Source organism: Petromyzon marinus, chromosome 1, assembly GCF_048934315.1.
Source record: "Petromyzon marinus isolate PM22_M1 ecotype Great Lakes invasive population chromosome 1, UKy_Petmar_22M1.pri1.0, whole genome shotgun sequence".
Lineage (NCBI taxonomy): Eukaryota > Metazoa > Chordata > Hyperoartia > Petromyzontiformes > Petromyzontidae > Petromyzon > Petromyzon marinus.
Window position 1 is genome coordinate 31713666 of NC_133667.1, and position 25062 is coordinate 31738727.

Genomic DNA, 25062 nt, shown 5'->3' on the forward strand with positions numbered 1-25062 from the left:
CGATCCCGACCCTGACGCCTGTTGAAAATTTGGGGTTTCCATGTTATCACCGTGGTCGTGCGGATTTTTATCCGGGTCCTCTGGTTTTTCCCTCCACGTTTAGAAACACGTGTTTCTAAACGTGGAGGGGAATTTGGCTGCTATAAATTTCCACACGATGATAAGCCACATCATTGAGCTTTTAATTTGTGGCCAGGTCACTTCTGAAAAAGAGTGATATAGTTCAGTGGGCTTTACCTGTTGAAATTAAAAAAAAAATGGTTTAAAGTAAATAGTTATGATCGACATTCAGTGGGGAGGCCTTCATCAAGCAGTGGATTAACGAGGGGCTACAGTGCGAAGGCACAACCTGAGGCTGAACAAGAGGACAGTAAGATTAACGCTCATAATATGCAGGGGCCTCTGTATTCGCACCCTCAGTGAAACGCTGCGTGATTAGGACGAGACTCTAAATAGAGGACTTTGGAGGTCAAGTTGGTGTCGGCCGTGTAATTGCTGCTTCTGTCAAATTGTTTTGACAGAGGGAAGGAAGTTGATGTCAAGGCACGGTGGCATGCATGACGTTAGTCACGATGACCTCTGTAATTCGTATTTTAGGGCCTCTTCTGCCACAAGGAGAAGCTGTCTCTGAATGGGAAGGGGGGATTGCTATTCTTAGGGGAGCACGGATCCCTTGGTTACTTTATCATTGCTGCCTCCTAACTGAAAATCGTACACTGTACTAAGCTAGCATTTGAGCAATTGTTCCTCCAATTTAATCGATGCGCGCAGTGCAAAAGCAATCAAATCGTAAAGTTACTTACATTGTACATTTGTCATGAAAAAAATTATCGGTAGATATCCATTTCGCATAATCCGCCTGCGTGCATCTCGTGTTCATAGTGCAACCTTTAACGCGAACATTTCCGCCGCAAGTTCCCTAGATTATTCGCAGGGCTCATCCAAAACACTCAATTGTTCCTGAATCAACTCCCGTTGAAAGCCAGGGAGATGTTACAGAACAGTTTATGTCTTAAGACCTATCACCTGCTGATTTCCACCCTCACCACCACTCCAACTCCCAATGTGCATCCATATGTGTGTGGTTGCGTGGGTGTGTTGGTCCATGTGTGTGTGTGGATGTGTGCTTGTGAGGAGCGGTGGTGCAGTGGTGAGCGGACTGCGCTACAAACCCGGTTATCCGAGCTCTATTCCCGCTCACAGCCAGCATCGGTGAAAATATCTAAACCGGTTCTGGGCCTCCCCTAGGTCGTCTCAGACTTAAAATGAGTACCTGGTGCGGTTAGTAAACATCATTGGGGAGTCAAAGCCAGCCCGTCGTGGTGCTGGCCACCCACCCCCTTCGTATGACCGGTGCCAGCCGTAATAGTCGCTACACGCGAACAGCCACTTGCCCCCAACAGTGTCAAACGCGATACGGGGGATCTTTGCCTTTGTGCGAGGCCAGTGGTGCATGGGAGGAGAGTGCGTGGTGGCGGGAACGTGGCCCATGCACGTGCACGGCACGTGGGGTCCCTGGAGCTCCTGGTCGGTGTGCTCGCGAACGTGCGGCGCGGGCGCCCAGAGCATGGAGCGGCAGTGCAACAACCCCACGTGAGATTTGCTCCTCACTCCCCCCCCCCCGCTCACATCCCCCCGTCCACCCACCTCCCCCAACTCCCCCGGTTCCATCAGCTTCCGGCGGCAGTCAGTGACCACCACACAGAGGTCGCGAAGCGAGACGACAGAGTGAGTGCATGCCACACACGGCGAGGTTTGTTGGGCGCCTCGCTGATTGTGGACTCCGAACGCTCCTCATGCCCTCACCAATGGAGCCGACTTCGTTTCTCAATTTTTGTTTTTGTCCCGATCGCTTTACCACATTGCTGTAATTTAGTTTTTTGTCATTTTGGCGGTCAAGGTCACTCTTGCAATGAGACTCCTGTCCTGGTCTCTTGAGTTCTCCACCAGTTACACGAATTGATCTTGAAACTTGAACTTGTTTATGTCCCTCTCTTGAACGTGCATTTGTGTCAATTGAAGGGGCCACACTGATCGTCGATATTGGCGTAATTTCCACTGAAGCCTGCTGCCGTTTGTCTCTCAGTTACAGAATTGTGCCTTTGGACAAAAAAAAACACACGATGTTATTTACTGTCAGAATGTGGATAAACACGCTGTAGTGATTTTTGAAGTTAATTACTTCCATGAAAGTGATGAATACATGAAATGCCACGGGCGACCTAAATAGACAAAACTACATTCAGGCATGAAACTTTGTCAATGCGTCACGGGGGTCATTTTTCTCCGTCTGGCTGCTTGTTGCTGGCAACAGGCATTTTGATTCTTTGGCCCTGTGCTCAGCAACCGTGATGACAAAAAAAAAGTAAATAAAAAATAACCCACAGCGGCGCGTTCCCACCGCAGCGGCTACGGTTGACGGCATGGGTGTCAGTGGCAGGGGCTCGTGAATGCCACGTGTGGGGTGCCGTGTGCCACACAGCCCGCGGTTCGGAGGAGAATACTGCACGGGCGACTGGCGCCGGTACCGCGTCTGCAACACCGAGGCCTGCCCCCTCAACGGCACCTCCTTCCGCCAACTCCAGTGCAGCGAGTTCGACAAGGTTCCCTACAGGCGGCAGATGTACACCTGGCTGTCCGTGCCGTACCCCGGTATGTTCATGGCGTGACGGTCTCCCGACAACTTGGAGCTGTGCATTTTTTTAAATCTGGTACTACTCTTCGTGTTTAGTTCGTTGTCCTTCCCCCCCCCCACCGCCGCACCTCCGGTTAGCACGATTGTCTACGTATGGCGCGAAAGAAGTTCAACATACGTACATACATCTCTGCCAATGAACTGCACGTGGCAGGTTTTTTTTTTCTGACAAAAAAGTTCGCCAAGCCGAGATTCGTCATTCACGTTTCACACTTTGGTTCCATCTGGTCTCACGCAGTCTGTTTCACGTGCATTTTAAAAAATGTAATTTTTCAGGTGAGATTTGCTTTGACTGAACGATGTAGAGTTTGAGTAAAGAATACGTGATTTCACGCAATGCTCATCTTTTGTTCACAACTTTAACCCAGCGCTGGAAATTCCACATTCCCATGGTGGAGGAGGGGGGGGAGCATTTATTCCATATAACAACTGCTGTTGACTTCCCCATAAAGTGGTCATTATTTTACTGGCTCTAGAGAGATGACGAAGGGATGAGTTTCCCACTTCCCCGAGATTTGAACTCAGTCTTCCGAGCGCGAGCTACACACGCGACCGCTTCACCACTTGTCCAAAATGTGGAGTAAGATAAAAGATTTTAAAAAAACAGTCGGCACATTTCCAATTTATATCCTTCTTGAGTTTTCCCTCCTTGATTCAGCCAATTCTTACGGTCACACTTCAAATAATCCGCTTATTTAAATTGTACATTTACCAAGTTTAATTTTTCTAATGCATAAAGTTTCGTGGCTAACAGCGGAAAGAGCCGCGAAATGCGACATTCATGCATTTTTCCTTCCAATCGTTGGCACGGAGTCACGTTGAATTGCGTTGAGAAATGATTATTGGCGAGGCTTTGGCAGCGATAGGATGCGCCCACCAGCTTCTCGTCAGCCAGTGATGGATAAAACTACGGCCGTCCTTGATTTAAAGCCATTATGGGACCCTCCTTTTCAGCTCAGGCTTCCTTCAAAAGTCTTTATGATTGAACAAGGAATCAGTTCGGCGAGCTGTAACGTAGTAACGTGTGCACAGTCATTAAGCATTCTATAATTGCAAAGTCAGTTTCGCAAATGACGAAATCTCGCATTCAAAAGTTCAAAATCATTCGACCAGTATATACGGGGTATCATTTCGAAGATAATTATAGTTTGAGGGAATATGGCTTATTTATGAATTATGTCAATGGTTTGACAGGTACATGAAACTGAATGTACGATCCCTATCTCAGCGTGGATGAAAAATGTCAGATCTTCTCAGTACGTTCTGCACCGCTGTATTTTCTGAGAATTTCTCCTTTATTTTAGAAAGGTGAACATAATCTGAATCGCATTGCCAATTAGTTGGCATACTATACCCATGTAAAATTCCACCTTGCGATTATACCAAAATTGTGGAAGTGCCACGAGGAAAAATAGACAGTTTTCCCCTAGGCAAAATAAGTAAAGCATACAATTACTGGGCATTGGAATAATTGAGATGAAATGTTACGTGAGACGCTTTTAGATTTTGGGGCATCTAAGTGCATGATAAACGAAAATCCTTATCCTAATGTTAACTAAACACGTTTATTTAAAAATCTTATCTTACCAGGTAAGACCCACTGAGCGATATAACTCTTTTTCAGACGTGACTTGGCCACAAATGGTAGCTCAACAGAAGTAGCTTATCATGTGGACATTTATAACAACCAAATACTCGAAATGCATGTTTCTAAATGTGGAGAGAAACACCCGAGGACTCAGAGAAAAATCCATGCGACCACGGGAAGAGAAGATGCAAACTCAAAATATACAGGCGTCAGGGTCGGGATCGAACCCACGACCTCCTGAAAACTAGGCAAGGTAGTTAACATCTCGCCTCAGCCACAATGCGACTATGGCCATGCAACCCAAACTTTGGACCACATAGTAAACCGCTGTCAGCTGCGCTCCTTCAACAGAGGAGGAACAGCAAAACGACACAAACTCTCTCTTTACCCCGACATTTGGCATGCATCTCCCGAACACATTGCTGCCACACACTCATACAGTCACGGAACAGGACTCCTCGGCGAGCGCGTGAGTGGGACGGTGCCCCGACCTGCACAGCAGTCGTAGCCGTCGTACACCCATCTATCACCGGTGGTTAGGCACCAGTTGACCTTGGCAAACAACAAATGCAAAGAGGCGGTGGAGCCCGTTGGTTTCAGGTCGGGGGGGGGGGTTGAAATATCCCCCCTTCGCTGTGCGAAACGTGGAGGCCCCTTGATCTCCGTGTTCCCTGCCGACCGTCTCCATGGCGAGCAGATAACCCCTGTGAGCTGCACTGCCGCCCCACGGATGGCCGCTTTTCAGAGCGGCTGAGGGACTCGGCTGCCGACGGCACGCCGTGCGGCCTGCCCTCGGAAGGCCTGAGCATCTGCATAAACGGTATCTGTAAGGTATCGCCACGTCCGCAACGGTCTGTCCTCACTCTCTCGCCGCTGCTAAGACATACAAAGCAATGCGTTTTTACTTTCACGTTCTCAATGTCGATTCCTCGTCGCTTGGCGTTTTTAGACGCGTGGCGAATGTCCTCTCCGAAGTAGGACGTCATGGTGCTGCTCTGTGCCACCGAAGTGGACGCTGATAATGTCGTAGTCCGGTGGAAAAGGGGGGGGGGGGTGGGGGAACAAAATGTAAACACCTCCGTTGGTCTCATCGCACAATAAATATATTTTATTAGCCTGGCTGCTCAATTGGTCTTCCAGACTAATGTTGTCCGGCAGCATTTGTTTAAAGTATGCACACCACGGATTGGTTGTCAAATTTATGATGAGCAGAGCCAGTCTCGTGACACATACACTGCCGTATTGCGGCTGTTGTCTGCGAGAGCACTCCTCTAACTGTGCAGGGTGTCACATCCAGGCAGTATGCCCCCCCCTAGTTTCCTTCCACATGCAAAACTATTTAAGAAAAAATATGTATTTAAGCACGCTCCTCCTGAAACGGTTTTGACACCCATTAATGCATTTTTGGGTCCAGAAGACCCATTGGCTGATGGACTAGAATGGAGTATTTTTTTTACGCAGAGAGACAGATTTTCGTCACTTGTTGCCCGCACTGGAGGGCAGCCGCACCATCGTGGTTAGTGCCAAGCCCAGCTGCAACTCATGTTATGGTAGCTGTTGTGTGTGGGCTACCGTAGCAGAGATTTACTACAAGGTAGATTGAACTTGGGTTGCCCAAAGGGACACTTTGGTGATGCAGGACACATCCCAGCAGCCGTCTAGTGCCAGTCCTGCTTAGCACGCTGCGCCATGAACCTGGCTATCTGAGTTTGATTTCCTGCCACGGCTAACATCATTGGCACAGTGACATTTAAACCGGTCCTGGACCTCCTCCCCACCTTTACTGACCCGCACTGACCAGCATGGTGAATTACGGTCAAAACAACCTCTAAGACCGAGATGGCCTGGGGAGACCTACATCCAGCAGTAGATGAACAAGCGGCTGTGTATTATCACAACAGGACCCACACTACTCCGCAACAGCATAATGCGTGTTTTTTCCTGGGTAAACATAGATACACTATCTATACACTATCTGGCGGTTGCAAATGAGCTATGCTCTCTTTGCCTGTCCAATTGCTTTTGCCACTGACGGGTAATTGCAGGCTTTTGGGCCGTGTTGACTTTATGTGTATGCTCAGTGATCGTCAATATTCCCGGCGTTTAAGGAACAACCGTTCATTTGGCCCAATTTGATCAGTTAAACTGCAATCGCGTGCGTGTCATTCAATGCAACACAAGAACATCCGTAGACTGTATCAAGAAGGTTCTGAGATTATAGTCAGGACCATGAGGTCATCTGCTATGGTATTTTGTGTTCTGCAAATACTCGTTCTAAGTGCAGCGCCGACTCATAGTCAGTCTTCGTATCATCATTCGTAAAGGACGTTTCCTTTTATCATGTGTATTATAATCATTACTATTATTTTGATTGGCACAATAATATTAAATCAAGATGTGTATACCATGTCTGTCGTTGACAAATCGCACCAGTTCATTTTGCAGCACTGGAAGACAGAATCTCGGGAATTATTAATTCACACAATATCCAGCGGCTGCCCACAGTGAAAACTGTAAAGGGTCTCCGTGCACAAATGAGCACCATGGTGACAAGGATCATTCGTCTCTCCCCAGGACAACCACGGTTGACTTTCCACAGGGTGGTAATCTGTTTTTTTTTTTTAAATCAATCTTGAAGGTACTATGGGATGAATCAACCCTTGAACAGAAATTTGAACCGTGTTAAAATTCACCCTCATGATGCATTTAAAACAATGACGCACGCATGCATATGCCTCCTCCTCATAAGATTCACGAGCAACCTGTGATGAAGTGTCGCAGGGATTGAGATCTGCTCGGCAAATCCGTTTTTGCCCTTGCACTTAACACTCACGTGAGCCGCGGACATGAATCTGCTCTACTCAGTATAATATGCTGATTATTTTCTGCACATTTTAATTTTGTCTGTCACACAAGCCCGTTTTTGTAACGAAGGATAAACGATACCTAATGCTGTTAACGCATGGAGTGATTGTGTTTTGGTTTATGCACTACACCATACAGCCGTCGGAGATTAATTCCCAGGCATGGCTTACATCAGTGGCAAGTGATATCTCAACAGGTCTTGGGCCACCCTTTCAACAACCACCACCGTTTAGCTTTGGTGAAGTATAGCTCAACAACCCCAGCGGTGGATTGATTGAGAGCTTTAAATTACAGCTTTTATTATTGTTGTAATAACAGGCCATCGGTTTTTACATGGTGTCATCACACGATGTAATTGTGATCTGAAAAGGTGGCGCTTGTGTTTTATAAGGTGACGCGCAATGAAAATGTAGGGGAAAATTATTGGTCAATTGGTAGCAAAATAACATCAATTCACCTATCATCTTGCCACAAATGTGTTGGTTAAATCTTTCGCTTTGAGTGCCGGCCAATTCAATGCAAAATACATAATTGTCTGCCCGTATTACTCTACAAATAAGACGTCAAGGGGTGAGAAATCAAATGAGTTTTTTTTTTCCTGGCTGTAGAAGCTGGGCTGTGACTTTGTGATCAGCTCCCTGGCCACAGAAGACCGCTGTGGCGTCTGCAAAGGCGATAACTCCACCTGCAGAACCATCTCGCGAAACTTTGATCTGCAGGAGGGATTTGGTAAGCTCCAACTCTTTATCCGTTATTTATGGGGCTTTCATATATCTCACGGTTAATTGGTCACCTGCAAACGACGTCAGCATTTTTTCTGTTTTGGCAGTTAACGATTTTGATTATACATTTTTTTAATGTGATTTGTTTTCGTTCATCTATTGGTTCAAATCTTGCTGGGGAGTTCGATAAACAATGCTTGCCTTGTATTAATTTCCCGGAAACATCTCTGAAATTGACTCTGCACCCCGGAAAGCTCTCGGCTAGATGTCAAAAGGTTTAAAACCTTAACTTCAAATCGTAAAATATTTAATATATATACAATGTACACTATTCAATACAGTATCAAGTCACAATGAAAATAAATGTGTTTTTTTTTAAAGTCCTTTTTACATTTCATCAGAAAGCAGAGGGCACAAACACTTACAGAAAATTGACCTCAACACAGCCATGAATCAATAGACAGTTAAGATCAATGCCAGGCATCAGAAAATATAAATTGGCCGTGAAAGTGGGCTGAAGTTCTCTTTATTAGTGGTGCAGCACTAAATCATTGTAAGCAACCATGAGCCACCGGTGAATGAGTGGAGGCAAGTGGAGCCCTTGGAATAAACGATCAGTCTTGAAGCCAGAAGGATCGTGGGAGGAGACCTTGCCGAACGAATGAGCCTATTCAAGGCCCCGAATAAATGGTGAACACTGCTGTGGTTTCGCCGGAATGCGTTTTTACTTTACAGCAGTGGACTCTGTTAATTTAAAGCGTGAGCAAAAAAATGACGATAAAAGTAGCGAGTCACCATTATACCGCACCTCTTCTTGAAAAGCCACTCACGGCAGCACTACAATGCCACATATCCTTCGCACATTTTCCAAAACACCATCAGCTGCCGGTCGTGCAAAATTTCTCACGTGTTGCGTTGCAACCACTCACCACATGCGCACGCTTCTCATAATCTGTGCTCAGATTGATACTTTTTTAATGAAAGAGCCATGATTTGAGACACAGGTTAAGATCAGACGTATCAATTCCTAACCAAAGCCGTAATAGAAGATGATCATATGCAGTCAGCAGAACCTGCTAGGAAATAAGGGTCAGCTGAGTGCTCAAGATGGTTCGCATCATGTGATGAACTTAGTAAGATATGCAGGTGCAAGTCCATGGGATGCCTTAAATATAATCACGACAATCACAATAATACCCTTTGTCTATGCCGGAAGGCCTCACTGAGTTTGAAAATATCTTTCAGGAGGCTCGTTAATGAGTCTTTCGGAATGGGGGAGAAAAGCAGAGCACCGCCAGAAAGCCCACACGTATGAAGGAATAACCAAGTGCTGCACAGATAGATTTAATAATTAATTTGGTTTATTGACACCACCTGGCAAATTTGGAGCCCCAAGCCTACAACAAACTGGTTATCCCCAGGCAGCCTACTACCCAAGACTCGGCTTCTGAAATCTGACAAGATTCAGAATAATTTGCTCTGGGTCTCAGCTATCAGGATATGCAATGTACAATCATGATGTACAAGGCCCTTCCTGTTTCCTATACCATTAAAGTAGAGGAAGAGCTCGTCAAATGACACAGTTGATGTCGCCCTATTGCATGCACATATTTCCCGCTTTATTCACGTAAACAAGTTATCTATCAACTGGGTACATATTCTTAGCTCTTTCGGTAAAGTCACGTTGAAGGGAAACAATAAAATAATAAAATATATATGAATATATATACAAGCACAGAGACAATTTCAACCGAGAAGATGGATTCTGGCTTAGCAATCATTGGAAGGATTTGATAAACCATTTCAGGTCTTAATTGATTGTTCACGCTTACGGTGGCTTTCAGACAGCATACATAATGTTTTGTCTACCCCCTCCTCTTTTCAGAACATAGATGGACTCGTCCTTCTAAACAAACTGCCAAATCGCTGCCCGTGGTGCGAAAGGTTAAAAAAATAAATAAATGTGGACGCCGCTATAAATAAATAAATGCGAACCGACACTTCTTTCAAATGTTTCTTGCCGTTGGTTTTTTCACACCTGATGATGACCGTTTGTGTTAAGGTCGAAACGTCGTGAGAATTGTTATTGTTTTATATCATTTATTATTTTATTGTTTCCCTTCAACGTGACTTTACCGAAAGAGCTAAGAATATGAATTACTGCAGTCACGAAAGCTTTAAATCAAAATTTAACTGGGTAAATAGTTCATGTTTTTTGGTCGCAGACGCTAGCTTGATATCACGTAACACAAGAGTAAAAAAATAAAAATGCTTCACTGAGCTCACTGCCCTGATATTGACACTTCTTGAATCTTCAATCCAAATGGGGTAGAAATAAAACGTGAAAGAGAAGCTTCTGAATCCACAACTAGCCGTGGTGAACAAATACATTTTTATCTCCTGCGAAAGAAAATGTGGCTGAAAAAGACGCGAGCCAGTGTCCTAATTAACAAACATTTATGTCCCTTCCATCAGATGGCCGTTGCTTTAAAATGCAGTTAAAATGGAAATGAAATATGGTAAATGTGTCGTCCCTTATCATTTGGGGGTTCAGATGTAGGTTTTTTTCTTCCTTTTTAGCAGTGGGATATCTGCATTTACGAAGGTCAAGCATAAATTGTCTGAAATGCTAAACACCGGTACCACATGTTCCCCAAGCTAATGGGATGGAAAGCCTTTACTGAGCATGCTTGCCGATGGGCAGGTGTTCTTCGGGTCGACAGTTCATCTGTCATCATAGCCGCTTGGTAATTCTGCGGGGAAACACCAAAGCGAGCCTTGGTATCATGGATGTTAAAGACCGTCAGCTGGTGTGATTTTACAAGTCAAATCGGAACTTTGAAAAATCACCCTGCAAATGTTTGTTCTAATCAATTTAACAACCACCACCTTCAAAACTGAGCTACTTTAGCTCAATTGGCTCTCATACAGTTAAAGCTAAACCCATTTTTTGTGGGACGGAGCGGTGGCACGGTAGTTAGCGCATTATACTCCCAATCTGAGTTTGATTCCTTGCCACGGATAATATCCATGGGGATATCTGCATTGTCCTTCACCCACCTGCCCCCCACTTCTTACCCATGCCCCTCACTTCTTACCCATGAAAAAGCACTTGTATTCTCACTTACATTTTACAGGTTGCTAATAGGCTGGAGTAGGTGGCCGCATTCCGATTAGCACGGTTGGCTACGTACTGTGCGAAAGAAGATCAACATGCATACAGTACATACGTGCCGAGTAGCCACAGCCATAGCGAGATAGTATACTGGATGTGGTGTGCTGTGTGCAAAACATATTTTCTGGGTTGTTGGTAAAATGGTGTAAATATAAATGTGTCGTTAAACCCGCCAACACCCGACAGCCAATTAGTAAGGTTTGTCACGTGAACAAAACGTGTCAATTAGTTGCTACTTCAGAGGGTAAACCCACAGCATTTGCAATTCGAGTACGGCGTTCCACAGGTGACTACAACCAGCTTTACGTGATCTAAACCGAAAAAAACTTTATTATGAGTAATATTGGTCGCGAAAGCCTACTACGTGTTCAACTGGTTTGGGCACATGACCAGGAGCCATAGCCAAAGCGAGAGGCATACTGGATGTGGTGCGCTGGTTGTGGATATAGTGTCTGGGCCGCTGACCGTTGCAAAGTGCTTGTCACAAATGAACCACAGTACCTTGCTGATCTCGTCAAGGAACATAAACCATCACGCGAACTCCGGTCGTCCTCACAGCGGCTTCTGACAAGCCATTGAACATAGACGGGGACCGCATCGCACGCTTTCGGATGCGCTTCGACAGCCGTCTGCTTTTCGTGTTTAGTTTGTTGTCATTCCCCCGCACCTCCGATTAGCACGGTTGGCTACATACGGTGCAAAAGAAGTTCAACACACATACGTGTGTGGTCACAATGACGGACACGGCTCTGCTCTACCCCGTCGCTGCTGCAGGGTACGTGGACGTGGGCCTCATTCCCGTGGGCGCGTACGACGTGCTGGTGGAGGAGCTAGCCGAGGCCGGCAACTTCCTGGCACTGCGAACCGCCGAGGGCGGGCGGCCGCTGCTCAACGCCGGCTGGGTCATCCAGTGGAGTGGCGTCTACCCGCTGGCCGGAACCACCTTCACTTACCAGCGGCATCAGAACCACGAGAGGCTGAGCGCGCCGGGACCGACGCAAGAGCGCATCTGGATACAGGTGGGTGGAAGCAAGCGGCACCACTGTGCAATTTGTCTCTCTGGCGTACCATAAAACATGGCCACTTCTCCTTAATATAACCTGATATTATCTCCCAACCGGTGTCACCTATTTGGGAACAAAAGATCTCTCGACCATCCTTTTTTCTTTGTCGATGTGTTTCGTCCCGATCGTTTGCAATCCGTGAAAATCCCCGCCCCCCCCCCCCTCCCTCCCACTGGCTCGTCTGGCTGGCCAAACGCGCAAATCGCACCAGCTCCTGTACCAGGCGAGGAACCCCGGCGTTCGATTCCAGTACACGGTAAACAGCCCGTGGGCGGTGCGCGGCGGAGGTGCTGCGGGAGCCTCAAATTCGCGCCCAAGCTTCTCCTGGCTCTATGGCTCCTGGACCGAATGCTCAAGCACCTGTGGATCAGGTAATGTGCGACGCAATGCAATGAAATCGGGGAAAGGGTTGCAGCCGTGCACATTTTTTTGTTTACGCACTGTAAACTATTTTAACTATTTACTTTATTTTACCAGGTGAGACCCACTCTTTTTTTTTCAGATGCGACCTGGCCACAAATGATAGCTCAACAAAGTGACTTATCATGTGGAAATTTAGAGCAGTCAAATCAGGGGTCCCCAACCCCCGGGCCGTGGACCGGTACCGGTCCGTGGCCTGTTAGGACCCGGGCCGCACAGCAGGTGGAGGTGAGAGCGCTGAGTCCGCACGTGGCCCGCCACCATTATTTTATTATTTACCACTTCTGTCCGCGCCTCTTTCCCGCACTGCGCGCTTGTCTCAGTCACAGTTTTGGTAAGCCCACAAGCTAACCCTAGCCAAAATGGAGAGCATCTTTGAAAAAGGGGAAAGATCCAATGATGACCCCCCCCCCCCCCCGGTCCATGAAAAAATTGACTTCCACGAAACCTGTCCCTGGTGCCAAAAAAGGTTGGGGACCGCTACTCTAAATGCATGCTGATTCTAAATGTGGAGGGAAAAACCGGAGGAACCGAAGAAAAATCCACGTGACCACGGGGATAGAGAACATGCAAACTCCAGACATATAGGCGTCAGGGTCAGGATCGAACCCACGATCTCCTGTATACTAGGCGAGGTAGTTAGCATCCCATAACGCCACTGCTGGCAGAAGCTGATTTTCCATCGGCAGTTATAGAGATCTCTTCGGCAAGGTAGTTTGGCATACTCTTCCATATTTTGGGAGAGGTTACGAGGAGCCACACTTTAGCCCACCACACATGACCTCCCAATCGGCCGACTATGGTGGTGAACCTATTTCTACTTCAAGTACCAGGATGTCTAATTAAAGTGGGAAGTTTGGTATTGCAAGTCCAGCGTGTGCTAACCATTTGCACCACAACAGCATCTGTTTCAGAAGATCGCGACCAAATCATCCAAATAACTTACCAAACGCTGTTGTTGAGCTAAAACATGATGCGTGGGAGGATTTTGTCCTTTTTGCGCGGTTATTAATAATAATATTTGCATTTAAATAGCGCTTTACATTGAGGGTCTCAAAGTGCTGTACAGGACACAGCAGCAGCAGACACTCAGCATGAAAATAAATCTATCATAAATATATCTTAAGAATCATTTACGAAGCGTATAAATATGTTTTAAGACGCATTTTCAAAAATGTCCACAGACTCAGAGATCCCTCTGATATCTCGTAGAAGAGCGTTCCATAGCCTGGGGGCTACACGGGGAAATTTTCGGTCACCCATAGACTGAAACCTCGACCTGGGAATGCAGATCTTAGGGACCTTGAGGGGACACATGGGTGCAGCATGTCAATGATGTAGGCTGGGACAAGATGATGCACTGCTTTGTAAGTTAACAATAGGATGTTAAACTGGAAGCCAGTGCAGGGAGGCCAACACGGATGTAATATTATGTGAAGAAGGTACTGCAAATTTGTTGTTGATTGATGTCTTTATCTAACCATAACCAAGGGGGCGGAGCCCGTTTACTTTCATAATTTTTAACAAAACAGTCTTGGTTATTCAGAGTTAGAGAACATGCTTTAATAATGTAACCTTTTTAAATGCACGAAATCTTCCGTTAAAATTTGAAGGTGGGCTAAGACGCCAGCAAACTGTGTTCTACCCTATCTTGTGAATTACGTCCCCATCATGTTAACAGCCACTCTTCAGCAACTGCTGAGCATTGTTAATCCCTTGGAAAATGACTGGGTAGCAGCAGGGATTGAATTACCTTCAAACATTGGTGGTCATGGCAACAGCTGGGATATATTTTGCCCCTTTCATTGTTTTAGTTCTAAGAAAAGACCTGTCACAAATTTATGAAGCTAATAGCGCCCATCTGTGAGTTGCAGATGCGATTAGGGTTTTTTAAATCCATAAATCTGACCAATGTGTTATCTTTAATCTTCGAGAATAGTGTGTCATTTTGTTTATTGCTGCGACATCTTCACAGGTGTCTCTTATTTTTTCGTAAAAAAAAACCTGTGGATTCGAATTTCGTTGGATAATGTTGCACAGAAGTGTTTGGACAAATGCAGTTAGCGAGTGCGTGTTAAGACCAGTATGTCGCATGAGGGGGGCCGTGGTGGGGGGGGGGAGGGGAGAAGGCAGCATTGCGCAATCACCGTGATTGTCTGGTTACGTTTGTGTCTCTGTTGCTGATGCTGGCAAACCACTCCCTCGTCCTTACTTTAGGCTAAGTCAATCTAGGGGAGGCGCAGACCATTTTCCGATAACAACTGCCGCTCTCGTTGCAAGTGGCCACGCACTGAACCGTGTTCGAAACGGAATCCTTGCGCTGCGCACGGACCACTCTGCAACACCCATCACTGCCGCCCACCAATGGCACACACACACACACGTGTACATGCCCTCGTGTGTTTGCAGTACACACCGATGAGCACGGTTGGCACTGCAACACCCATCACTGCCTGTATACAAATAGAGCTGGGGAACAACAAGATGAATCAGCTAGAATATTTGGTGAAAGGTTCAAGTTTGTTGTTGCGACGTTGATCTTGTTCGCATGCCATACATATCATTGGCCTTCAAGGGGCACTTCATTAAATAAATTATAACGCTATTTATAACGTGCACAATATTTGACGGACATGAATGACCATGACTCTGGTGGTGTGGTCTTGGAGGAATTATCCGCTATAACATACATGCAAACATACATACATATAGATTAGCCGATTATTATGTAGCTTTAAAGTAGCTGAGGGCCTCATCATTGGTTCCCAACGGGGGGCCCCAAGTTCTTCTGCATTTGACCTTCATATCATTCAATTATAGATGCAAATTATCTACAGCTAGAAACATAATTGGGGGCGGTAGAAAAGTGGGGGTGCAAGAGTTGGTCAACTTGCGCTACGAATCCGACGGGCTGAGTTTGATTCCCGACAGTGGCAGGCGATATCTGAACAGGTTCTGCCCCCCCCCTCCCCTTTACCAGCTTGCACCGACCGGCGTAGTGAAGTAGTCTCAAAACAACCCCCACGATTGAAACGACACGGGGAGGCCTAACATCCAGCAGCTGATGAACAAACGGCCGTGTGTTATCACACAATGCGACCCACAATCACTCCGCAAAAACAACTGAACACGTGTGTTTTCCTTGGCAAACCGATATCGCGTCTGGGGTTGCAAACGGGCGATGCTGTTGTGGCCCACGGGTAAATAGCAGGCCGTTGGCTGTGTACGCTTGATCAAGCAACGTCGATGACCAACATGGCATGGGGAGGCCTTCATCTTGCATCAGATTGACGATAAAGGGTCGCAAATTGTCCTTTTCTAATTGTACACGAGTAGGTCACCCCCAACTGCCTTTCCTCACTGCATTGTCACCATCAACTGTAAACACCACTTTGATGTGGAATTTTAAGACCCGTCGCCCGAGATCCATGAAACTCAAATTCATAATTGATAATCGGCTTCTTCCAGCACATATTTATTTTACCAGGTCAGGCCCACTGAGCTATACAGCTCTTTTTCAGAAGCGACCTGGCCACAAATGATAGCTCAACGAAGTGGCGTATCATGTGGAAATTTATAGCGGCCAAACACTCTAAAGGCGTGATGTTGATTCTAAATGTGGAGGGAAAAACCGGAGAACCCGGAGAAAAATCCACGCGACCACGGCGGGAGAGAGAGACACGCAAACTCCAAATATACAGCAGCAGGCGTCAGGGTCGGGATCGAACCCACGCCCTCCTGCATACCAGGCGAGGTAGTTAACATCTCCTAGCCACCGTGATGATGATGAGAGAGAGAGACACGCAAACTCCAAATATACAGCAGCAGGCGTCAGGGTCGGGATCGAACCCACGACCTCCTGCATACCAGGCGAGGTAGTTAACATCTCCTAGCCACCGCGGCGCCCTATATATTTTTAACGGCTTTGGGTGGTCTCATACATGGTGCAGCACACACCCTGCCTTCTTCTCTCTTTCCTCTCACGTTTCTAATTCGCGTAACCCCCTGCGCGGTGGCTTCGCAGTGTGCAGTGGCGGCTCACCATTTAGGGGTCGGAGAGGCTGGCGTCCCAAAACACAACAAAAGGAAAAAAACCCTTAAAATACTGTACGCTATTCACCTGCTCATTATACTCTACACTTTGCACACCGCCCACGCTTTCCCCCACCCCCCTGTGGGTATCCGTGGATCACCCTCCCTACTGCCACTTGAGGTAAGGCCATGTCCCATCGCTTAGAGGGGAGACCACCATCACTCTTTAGCCATCTTCTAGCTCACATTACCTTGCCTGTCAAGAGTGTTCGGGGGTTATTGATATATGCTTAGCGAGTACAGGGATAGAGAATTCCAAAAAGATAGGGGCATGGTATTGAGCTAGAAGGGTTTTTTTTTCTCTCTCTTTTTTTCTTTGTTGTTTTTTGCCCCGGTGGCTTGCGGGAGAATTCCGCTCTGAATGTTTTTTTTTCCATGGTTCTTGGTCTCATCGGCCACAAAAAAAGCAACAATTTGTCATCCCGCCCGACACCAAACCAGACAGCAAGCAGACAGGCGATGTATAACGTGTTTGCGACTGAAATGGTGGAAAGTTTTCTCGCCTATCATTACAATTTGCAAACAACGTTATTGAAATGTTCATCGTAACATTGCATTTATTTAAGTATTTAACTTGGCATCCTGGCTCATAGCAGTTATATTTTATTCGTGTCCTTTTTTGCTTTTATAACGGAATGTTCTTATATTCTTGGCAGGGAAAATGGAATTCTTTACATTTGTTTTTTATATTATTTCCTTGTGAAATAATATAATGCAACATTGTTTCGTAATTTCGGTTTTCGTTAGTAGCAAAAAATAATAATGAACCTTCACTGCATTTTACAAGTCGTTTAAAATTAATCCTTGTTTTTAAATGTTACTTTCGAAAGTAATATTATCTTTGTTACAATGTCATGGTGACCAGGCCGAGCCCACCATCAACCTGTTCAACTTAATCTTCAACATTTATTTCTGCGTGTGACCGCCAATTGTATTCACACTCTTTCAGTGTTCTTTGAGTCTTTCGGTATTACATTAAAATTGGCTGCTGACATTTGGGCTATGCCCATTTCAAACCTTTATAAACAGTTTACCTTAAGAAGATTGTGTTGCGATCGAAACATCGTAGCTTTTGGTTCTTTTTTGTTATTTTCTTTGAACCTATCTACGTGACTTTACCGAAAGACCCCAAGAATATGAATTCCTGCAGTCACGAAAGCTTTAAGTCAAGATTTTTACTCTTTCAGTGGTTTATCAAAACTAGACATCCCATTTTCAGCATTTTCCATCATACACAATAAATTCCAGCATGGGCAGAAATCTCCCAAACCTCCTGCCCACGGTGCTAACTAAAGGGAATGTGGATGTGTGTGTGTGTGTGCAGCCTTTTCTCAATCCACTGCTGGCCACCCCATGCCAAGTGAGACGTGTTATGTGTTAATTCAGAACTCAATTTCTTCGCAACATCACGCAGAGATTTCATGTATTACCACCACAGTTGTCATATCTGTTGAATAACTAACACAAATATGAATTCCCTGCCCTTTGGTTATTCACCTGCTGGATAAAAGCCTTCCTACTTCTTGTCGATCATGGGCATGCTTGACCATACTTCACCATGCTTGTCAGTGAGGGCTGGTAAAGAATGGGCCCATCAGATATCACCCGCGACTGATGTTAGCCATGGCCATGAATTTAACTCAGGTTGCCTAGTTAATAATGCAGTGTCCTCATCACTGCGCAACTGCTCCCATCCCATTTATCCATATTCTCAGGTCGCCAGTTTCATGTCGCTATGCGCTGATCGCTGCACCACCACTCCAATTTATCCACAGGAATGTTGTTAAGAAGTAAAAAGAAAGTGTGTCGGAGCTCAGTATGTCTGGGACAAATGGCTTGTGGCTAAGGCTGACCGATTGTCAATACCGTGAAGGCCACAGCCAGTGCTCTCATTCTTGCTCTTCCGCCAACCATTCCACACACAAACTACCCCCACAAGGAAACACACGAAGAGGGGGGTCAGTGGCCAGGAGCTGAAACAAACAAATGAACATAATAACAAGAGCAATGCTTATTTATCGATGTCAAATTATCCGCCGGGCTTTGTAACGCCGCCGACAATGTAGGCTGATGAACAGTGGCTGCTGGGAAGATTGCGGTTCTCCTCCGGAAAGGCTGCCCTCTTATTGCCGGTGGTCTCCTCCGCGCTGAACTCCCACGAGCAGTGGGGGCTTCTGGCAGTTTGCTTTGATCGTTATTCCGATGCTTAGTATGCCGCAAACATCAGAGGACTGCATTTTAACCAACGCGCCGATTGCATTCGGCCTCAGCTCGAAGTTTTAGCGAGCGCAGGTTGTGTTATTGAAGGAGATTGGGTGTTTTTGGCCGGTAATTGTCGTTGACCTTCAAGTATTGGCTTCGAAGTTTCAATGACTGGTTTCAGAATTTTTTTCACGTGAGCAAAAAGCCTGGCTTGTGCTTATCCCGTAATCAAAATACAAATGTGTCCTGCTTTCTGGAAAGGAATGTTGGTTGTTTCTTTAAGTGGTATTTTTAAAAGGTTCACTGTAATGTGTGTTTTTTTCCTCCCTATAAAAATAATTGTATTTTCATGCGGGATTTCAATTCGGTAATTTGTAAAAGACATTTGTTGAAATGGAAATGCATCAAATTCGTAGAAAAATACACTCTCCACTCAAATAACAGTTATGATAGTTATCATAATTACGTGTAGCCCTTTGTGAATATAACAATAACAAACGTGTTTATATAGTAGGCAAACTGAATCTCACAACGCAACACAAATCGTAACGCACACACACGCACACACAGTCGCATGTTGATTAAGGAATTTTCAGCAAATTAATGAGTGTTTATACACGCAGGAGGAAACTAGAGCGCCTGGAGAAAATCCACGAGTGCTAGGGAGCAACACTCTACCCATACAGATGGGATATGATATCAGTTCCGCACTTTGTTGTACTCCTTCTCAAAAAGCCAGGGTGTGGTACCTCAACGTCCACAGGAATGGGGTTTCCCAACATTTGTGTGTTCCACAAACCTTCGCCTCCACAGTCCTGGATTGCAGGCACGCACCACAACCACCGCCCGTATAGATCTACTGCAGGATGAAGGCCTCTGCATGCTGTTATAGGTCATAGGAATTGTTTGACCTGTTCATTACCGCGCTGGTATAGATATAATTTTCAGTGGTGTTAGTCGTGGCTTTAAATCAAAATTCAGGTCACTGGGTTCATGGTGCAGTGCACCAGCCACTGCAATGCCACTTCACCACCAAAAGAAAGTCAATCAAATAAATAATGTATACTAAATCAAATATTTACGTCGTAAAGTATTTATGGAGAAATGTGCTGAGTGAATGTATCGCCGTGACGCCACCAGCTAGAGTTGTGGGTCAAAAATAAACGCAATGTGTTATCATAATTAGGTAACTGTCAGAGGCAATCAAAGCTTTAGTTTAACCCGAGAAGAAAGGTTTTTTTTTAAGTGAGATTTTCAATCATCGCAATTTTTACTCTGGATGGGGGGGATGGCGAAGAGGCGTTGTAAACAAGAGCAGGCTATTCATTTAAAGGAGCCGTGCTCCCTTGCGTTGTCATTCGATGCCATTGTTCCACTTCTATCAAGTGACCTAAGCAGTAAGCTCTCTTAATGGGCGGTCAATAATTGCACGGGTGCGTAAACACTGTGCCTTCACAAGCTTTAGCAAAATACGTAGCCATTCACAATGCTAGCAAAAACGTGGGGAAAATGCATTTGTAATAATTTAATAGCTTTTTTTAATATGATTAATATAGAATTGAGGCGTATTTTGAAATGTTACATGTTAAGAAGTTGCACTCGCATGGTGTGAGGGCTTGATTTGAACGCCCATCTGTGTACGTGCTAAATCTTATAACAGGCTGAGTATTGCCGTTAAGGGAAATTCCATTATTAAGTAAAAGCGCATGTTCATCCGTAGCTTCCAGAGTGCTCGTGAATGTTCACGAGCACCCTGGAAACAAGTTGCAGGCCCCAGATGTAGGCTGCCACCTGTGAGGAACAAAACCAGGCCATACAAATGGGAAATGGAATATTTCAGAACACCAGAAGAAGGGAGAAGTGCATGTCCGTACGATGCATTGTGTTTTAGTCCCAGACAGTTTTGGAACAACGTGGGTTTATTCATTCATCAGCGCCGCACTTAAGGACCTTCATCAGGGGTAAACACACAACCCAGCTGCCATCTGAGCCAATTCTTACAGGGCTGCTGCTGCTGCTTAAGGGAATGATGATTCCTCATGATCAACCACACCTGTAGAACCACTCTGAGTAGCCTAGTACAATCGTTTAAGTATGTGTAAAACATTTTGACCACCCTTTAACAAGAAATACAATGGTGTCTGTTTTAATCCATCCTGTAGGTAAAAACAAACCACGCGACTTACTTTCACAATATGCGCAGACGCTTTTGCAAAACATGAATACATTTATTTACGCATACATGTCACAGGACCCTTTCGGAAAGCTCCACAAGCTGCGTTGTCGCTCATTCCGCGATGGGCGTGCTGCCTGTGTGTCACTTGCCTCGCACGAAGCACAGTCGATGTCGTTCCCAGTAAGCTGCAGCGTTGACGACAACGCAGCTTACTAATTGGACGACGCGCACGTTGACAAAATGGCGTCTTCTCAAAGCACTCGGACAAAGCCCGGGTCTGACGGTTTTCACCCGACTTGTTACGAGTGGCTCACATTGTGCGCCGCTGGAAAAAAAAAAACAAGGCGAGTAAGAAGAGGAGGAGGAGGAAGAAGAATAAGAATTCCTGTCAAATCTGCTGAGGTTTATTTTTGTTTTCTCCCCGCTGAGCAACTACCAATGGGAGGAATAAACCCCCGGTCCCCACGATGACTGCCGTCCTGTCCTCTCGTCATATCCAAAAGCGTGGACAGGTGACCTTGTAGCCTCGTGGACACCACACGTGTGCCACTGAGGCTATATATCTATTTGTTTTTAAATCACTGTTGCTGAGCACAGCAGAGGCCCAATGGCCCACGATGCTGAGCGGGCAGCCAAAAAACAGCACTATTCAATGTGTACAAGGTGAATTCATTACTTTCTTGAATTCAGAATGGTTATAAGGACATGGTAAAAAAAAAGAGATTGTGGGTGGGAATTCCAAAGTCGAGCAAGTGTGATGGAAGAAGCACGAAGAGAGAAGTGTTCTGGCCCTTGCAGTGTCGTGGTTGATTGCGGTGAATCGATCCTGGCGTGTTCCGGTGTGACCTCCACAGCAGTGTGCATGAGACAAAAAGAGTACGTCTGCCTGGTAGCGCTCAGCATGGGTCGGAGGAATCAACGAGAGTGAATTACTCTACCTGACATGAATAAGAGTACCATATCCTCCAGGTTATAGCATGCTCCCGAAAGTAAGACTCATTCCAAATTCGTGCCTATTGTCAATAAAGTTATAAAGATATTGTCACACACACACAGCAGCTGGATTATAAGAGGCAGCCAAACTTTTATTTTAAAACACACGGGGGGAAAAGTGCATCTTATAGTCCAGAGACTATGGCACTGAAAATAACTTTTAAACACTTTAATATATACTGTATATTTATATTAGTAACATGCTCTTTGGTGACTATACCGAAAGAACCAAAGAGTATGTATTCCTGCAGTCACGAAAGCTTCAAATCTAGATTAGTACCATGCTTAACCCCACTTACAAATGGAAACCCAGGAAATTAATATTCTAAAATCCTTTTCGCAGCATTTTGCTTTCATAATTGCACAGCGACCTGGATGGATTGTTGCATCGCGAGACCCTGAGAAACGGTGACGGCTTGCAGAAGGAAGCCTTCATGCAGTCGTAGGTACATACATCGTGGCTAATGATGATAATGATATTTTAATTTATAGCATAATCTATTTTAGTTTAGGACGCAAATGAATTCATCTGAAACATAAAAAAAAACATTACTGGAATAAAGTGCACTCATTAGAGAGGCATCGTGCAATTGGAAATTAATCATAGTACATGGGCCAACGTCATAACCAAAAGTTCAGGAGTTAATAGATAACCCTACACGATTATAGCTACCGGTGTTTGCCTTGAATGCATTTTAATGATATCTCGCCTGGTTAAATGAAGAACTTTGATTGGTTGATTGATGGAACCATTATGCGCCTCTTTAACCTCGATCCTTTCATTGCCCTCCGTTTCACTTCCCACACGTAACAGGATGCATTTATTTTGTGCTACCTGATTTAGCCGGCATTGGGAAGGGCCCTGTGTAACGGTGGTTGAGCGCACTGCGCTATAATTCCAGCGACATCAGAATCAAGGCCAGGGATATTTTCAATGGCGAGTGAAAATTTAACCAGATTCCGGACCACGTGTTTATCAACCTGTACTGACCAGTGCGGTCAACTTTGGTCAGGTAACCCCCTTGACCTATAACAGCATAGCAAGGCATTCATCCAGCAGTGGAGTGACAAGGTATTGTAAATGATCATACTTGAATCCAGAATTGCACCGATAAACACATTAACGTTTCTTCTGCCAACATTGACTGACTGAAGAACACAAGCTCGTGGCTCTTGACATGTTATGTGCATTCTGTTTTTTTTTACTTTCAAACATTTTTAAACGTCAGTTGCTAATCCCGAGCCCGCGAGTCTACGATGCAAAGCAGCCAGCAACCAAAACTAATAAAGGACATCTCACCAGAGTCAACTACCCCGGCATATCGAGACACGTACAAGAGAACACACGTGCTACCCACAGCTAGACCAGAGAGCAGTCTCAACTCCAGTCCTTGCGGACCCCCCACTCGTTATACAGGGTGCTTCAAAAAATGTTAACACTTACATGGGACTACCGTTTCTAATGGCAAAAAGAACGGATTATACACTGTAACACGATAACAAATGTATGTTAATAGCTTCAAAAAGTCAAAGAGTCTCTCCACTTGTTCGCCATCGTTGTCAACACGTGGCCCTGGAATATTCTCCACGTGGTCTCCAGAGCCCGGAGGCAGCAGCACATTTCTCGTGCTGTTGTTGCAAATTCTTAGAAGTGTTAAAAAAATGTTAAGCACCCCGTATACGTATATGTGCAAAGTAAGGCAATGGAAGACTGCACGCAACCTGATGCTCTGCAATCGCACACATCCGTAAGCGTGGTGGGCTTTTGTCTCGAGCTCTTCCTTGCAACCAGACAAACTACATCTGCGCGGGGCCCAATCGCTTCAGTATTCCTACAGCAGGACGTGGTGGTAATCTTCCCCGAGCAGAATCAAAGTCAGCGGTGTAGCGATCGAGTGTGTAGACGATGCGACTGCATCAGGGGATCGCGGGCCATTTGCAAGTGCCAGGCAATGAAGAGGGAAGGAATTTGACAGGGGCCCACATTTCATTCCATATTCCAGGGCACATGACAACTATGCTACACCACCGATCAAAGACGAGACACGTTGCTACTACTGCACATCCGATGAGCATGGTTGGCTACTTAGGGTGCAAAAGAAGCTCAACATACGTACGTAGGTTTTCACGGTTGTGCTGTATAGCTGTCCAGTGTGTTTTTTTTTTTCTGGATTGTCCCCTCGTGTTCGGCATGATGTCCGACGTTTCTCTCCACGTGCCGGGAGCTTCTTGAGGAACTGAAGTAAAATTTTGATTTAAAGCTTTCGTGACTGCAGTAATTCATATTCTTAGTTTTTTCGGTAAAGTCACGTTGAAGAGAAACAACAAAATAATAAAATATATATAAAACAATAAAAATTCTCACGACGTTTCGACCATAACTCAAACGGTCATCTTCAGGTTTGTTGGTTCGCATAAATTTATTTTTAAACGGCGCATTTATTTATTTATAAAAAAACGTTAGCGCCACGCGCAGCGATTTGGCAGTTTACCCAGGACTAGTCCATCTATATTCTGAAAAGAGGAGGGGGGAGACGAAATTTTTTATAATGTATGCTGTCTGAAAGCCACTGTAAGTGTGAACAATCAATTAAGAACTGAAATGGTTTATCAAATCTTTCCAATGATTGCTAGGATAGAATCCATCTTCTCGGTTGAAATTGTCTCTGTGCTTGTATATGTGGATAGCCTCATGAACGAATCTCTCATGGAAGCCAGATGGCTTACAAAGAACCTCTGTCTTGGAAAAGTCAATGGCATGTGAGCCTACTGAATTAGAACAATGATCTGCTACGGCCGAGGTGTTGGTCCTACCGTGTTTAAGGTCTGCTTTGTGTTCACGAATGCGGTCCGAGACATGGCGTTTGGTTTCTCCAATGTAACTACTACCACAGAGGCAACTTAGTTTGTAGACACCAGGGTATTGTATGTCCGGAATCACATCTTTTACAGACGGAACCAGATCACGGATTTTTTTTTCAACACATTACATAAAATCCGTGATCTGGTTCCGTCTGTAAAAGATGTGATTCCGGACATACAATACCCTGGTGTCTACAAACTAAGTTGC

At 45.3% G+C, this 25062-nt stretch overlaps 1 protein-coding gene across 1 annotated transcript in view; it reads left to right on the forward strand.

Annotated features, from left to right (window-relative positions):
- Window positions 1–25062, forward strand: part of LOC116940051 (A disintegrin and metalloproteinase with thrombospondin motifs 7-like) — an 89355-nt gene that overhangs the window by 36628 nt on the left and 27665 nt on the right. Inside the window, exons 11-16 of the mRNA XM_032949325.2 lie at window positions 1448–1593; window positions 2483–2652; window positions 4981–5114; window positions 7757–7877; window positions 11820–12064; window positions 12321–12480. Coding sequence (XP_032805216.2) covers window positions 1448–1593; window positions 2483–2652; window positions 4981–5114; window positions 7757–7877; window positions 11820–12064; window positions 12321–12480 — 976 coding nt within the window. The remainder of the gene's footprint in view (window positions 1–1447; window positions 1594–2482; window positions 2653–4980; window positions 5115–7756; window positions 7878–11819; window positions 12065–12320; window positions 12481–25062) is intronic.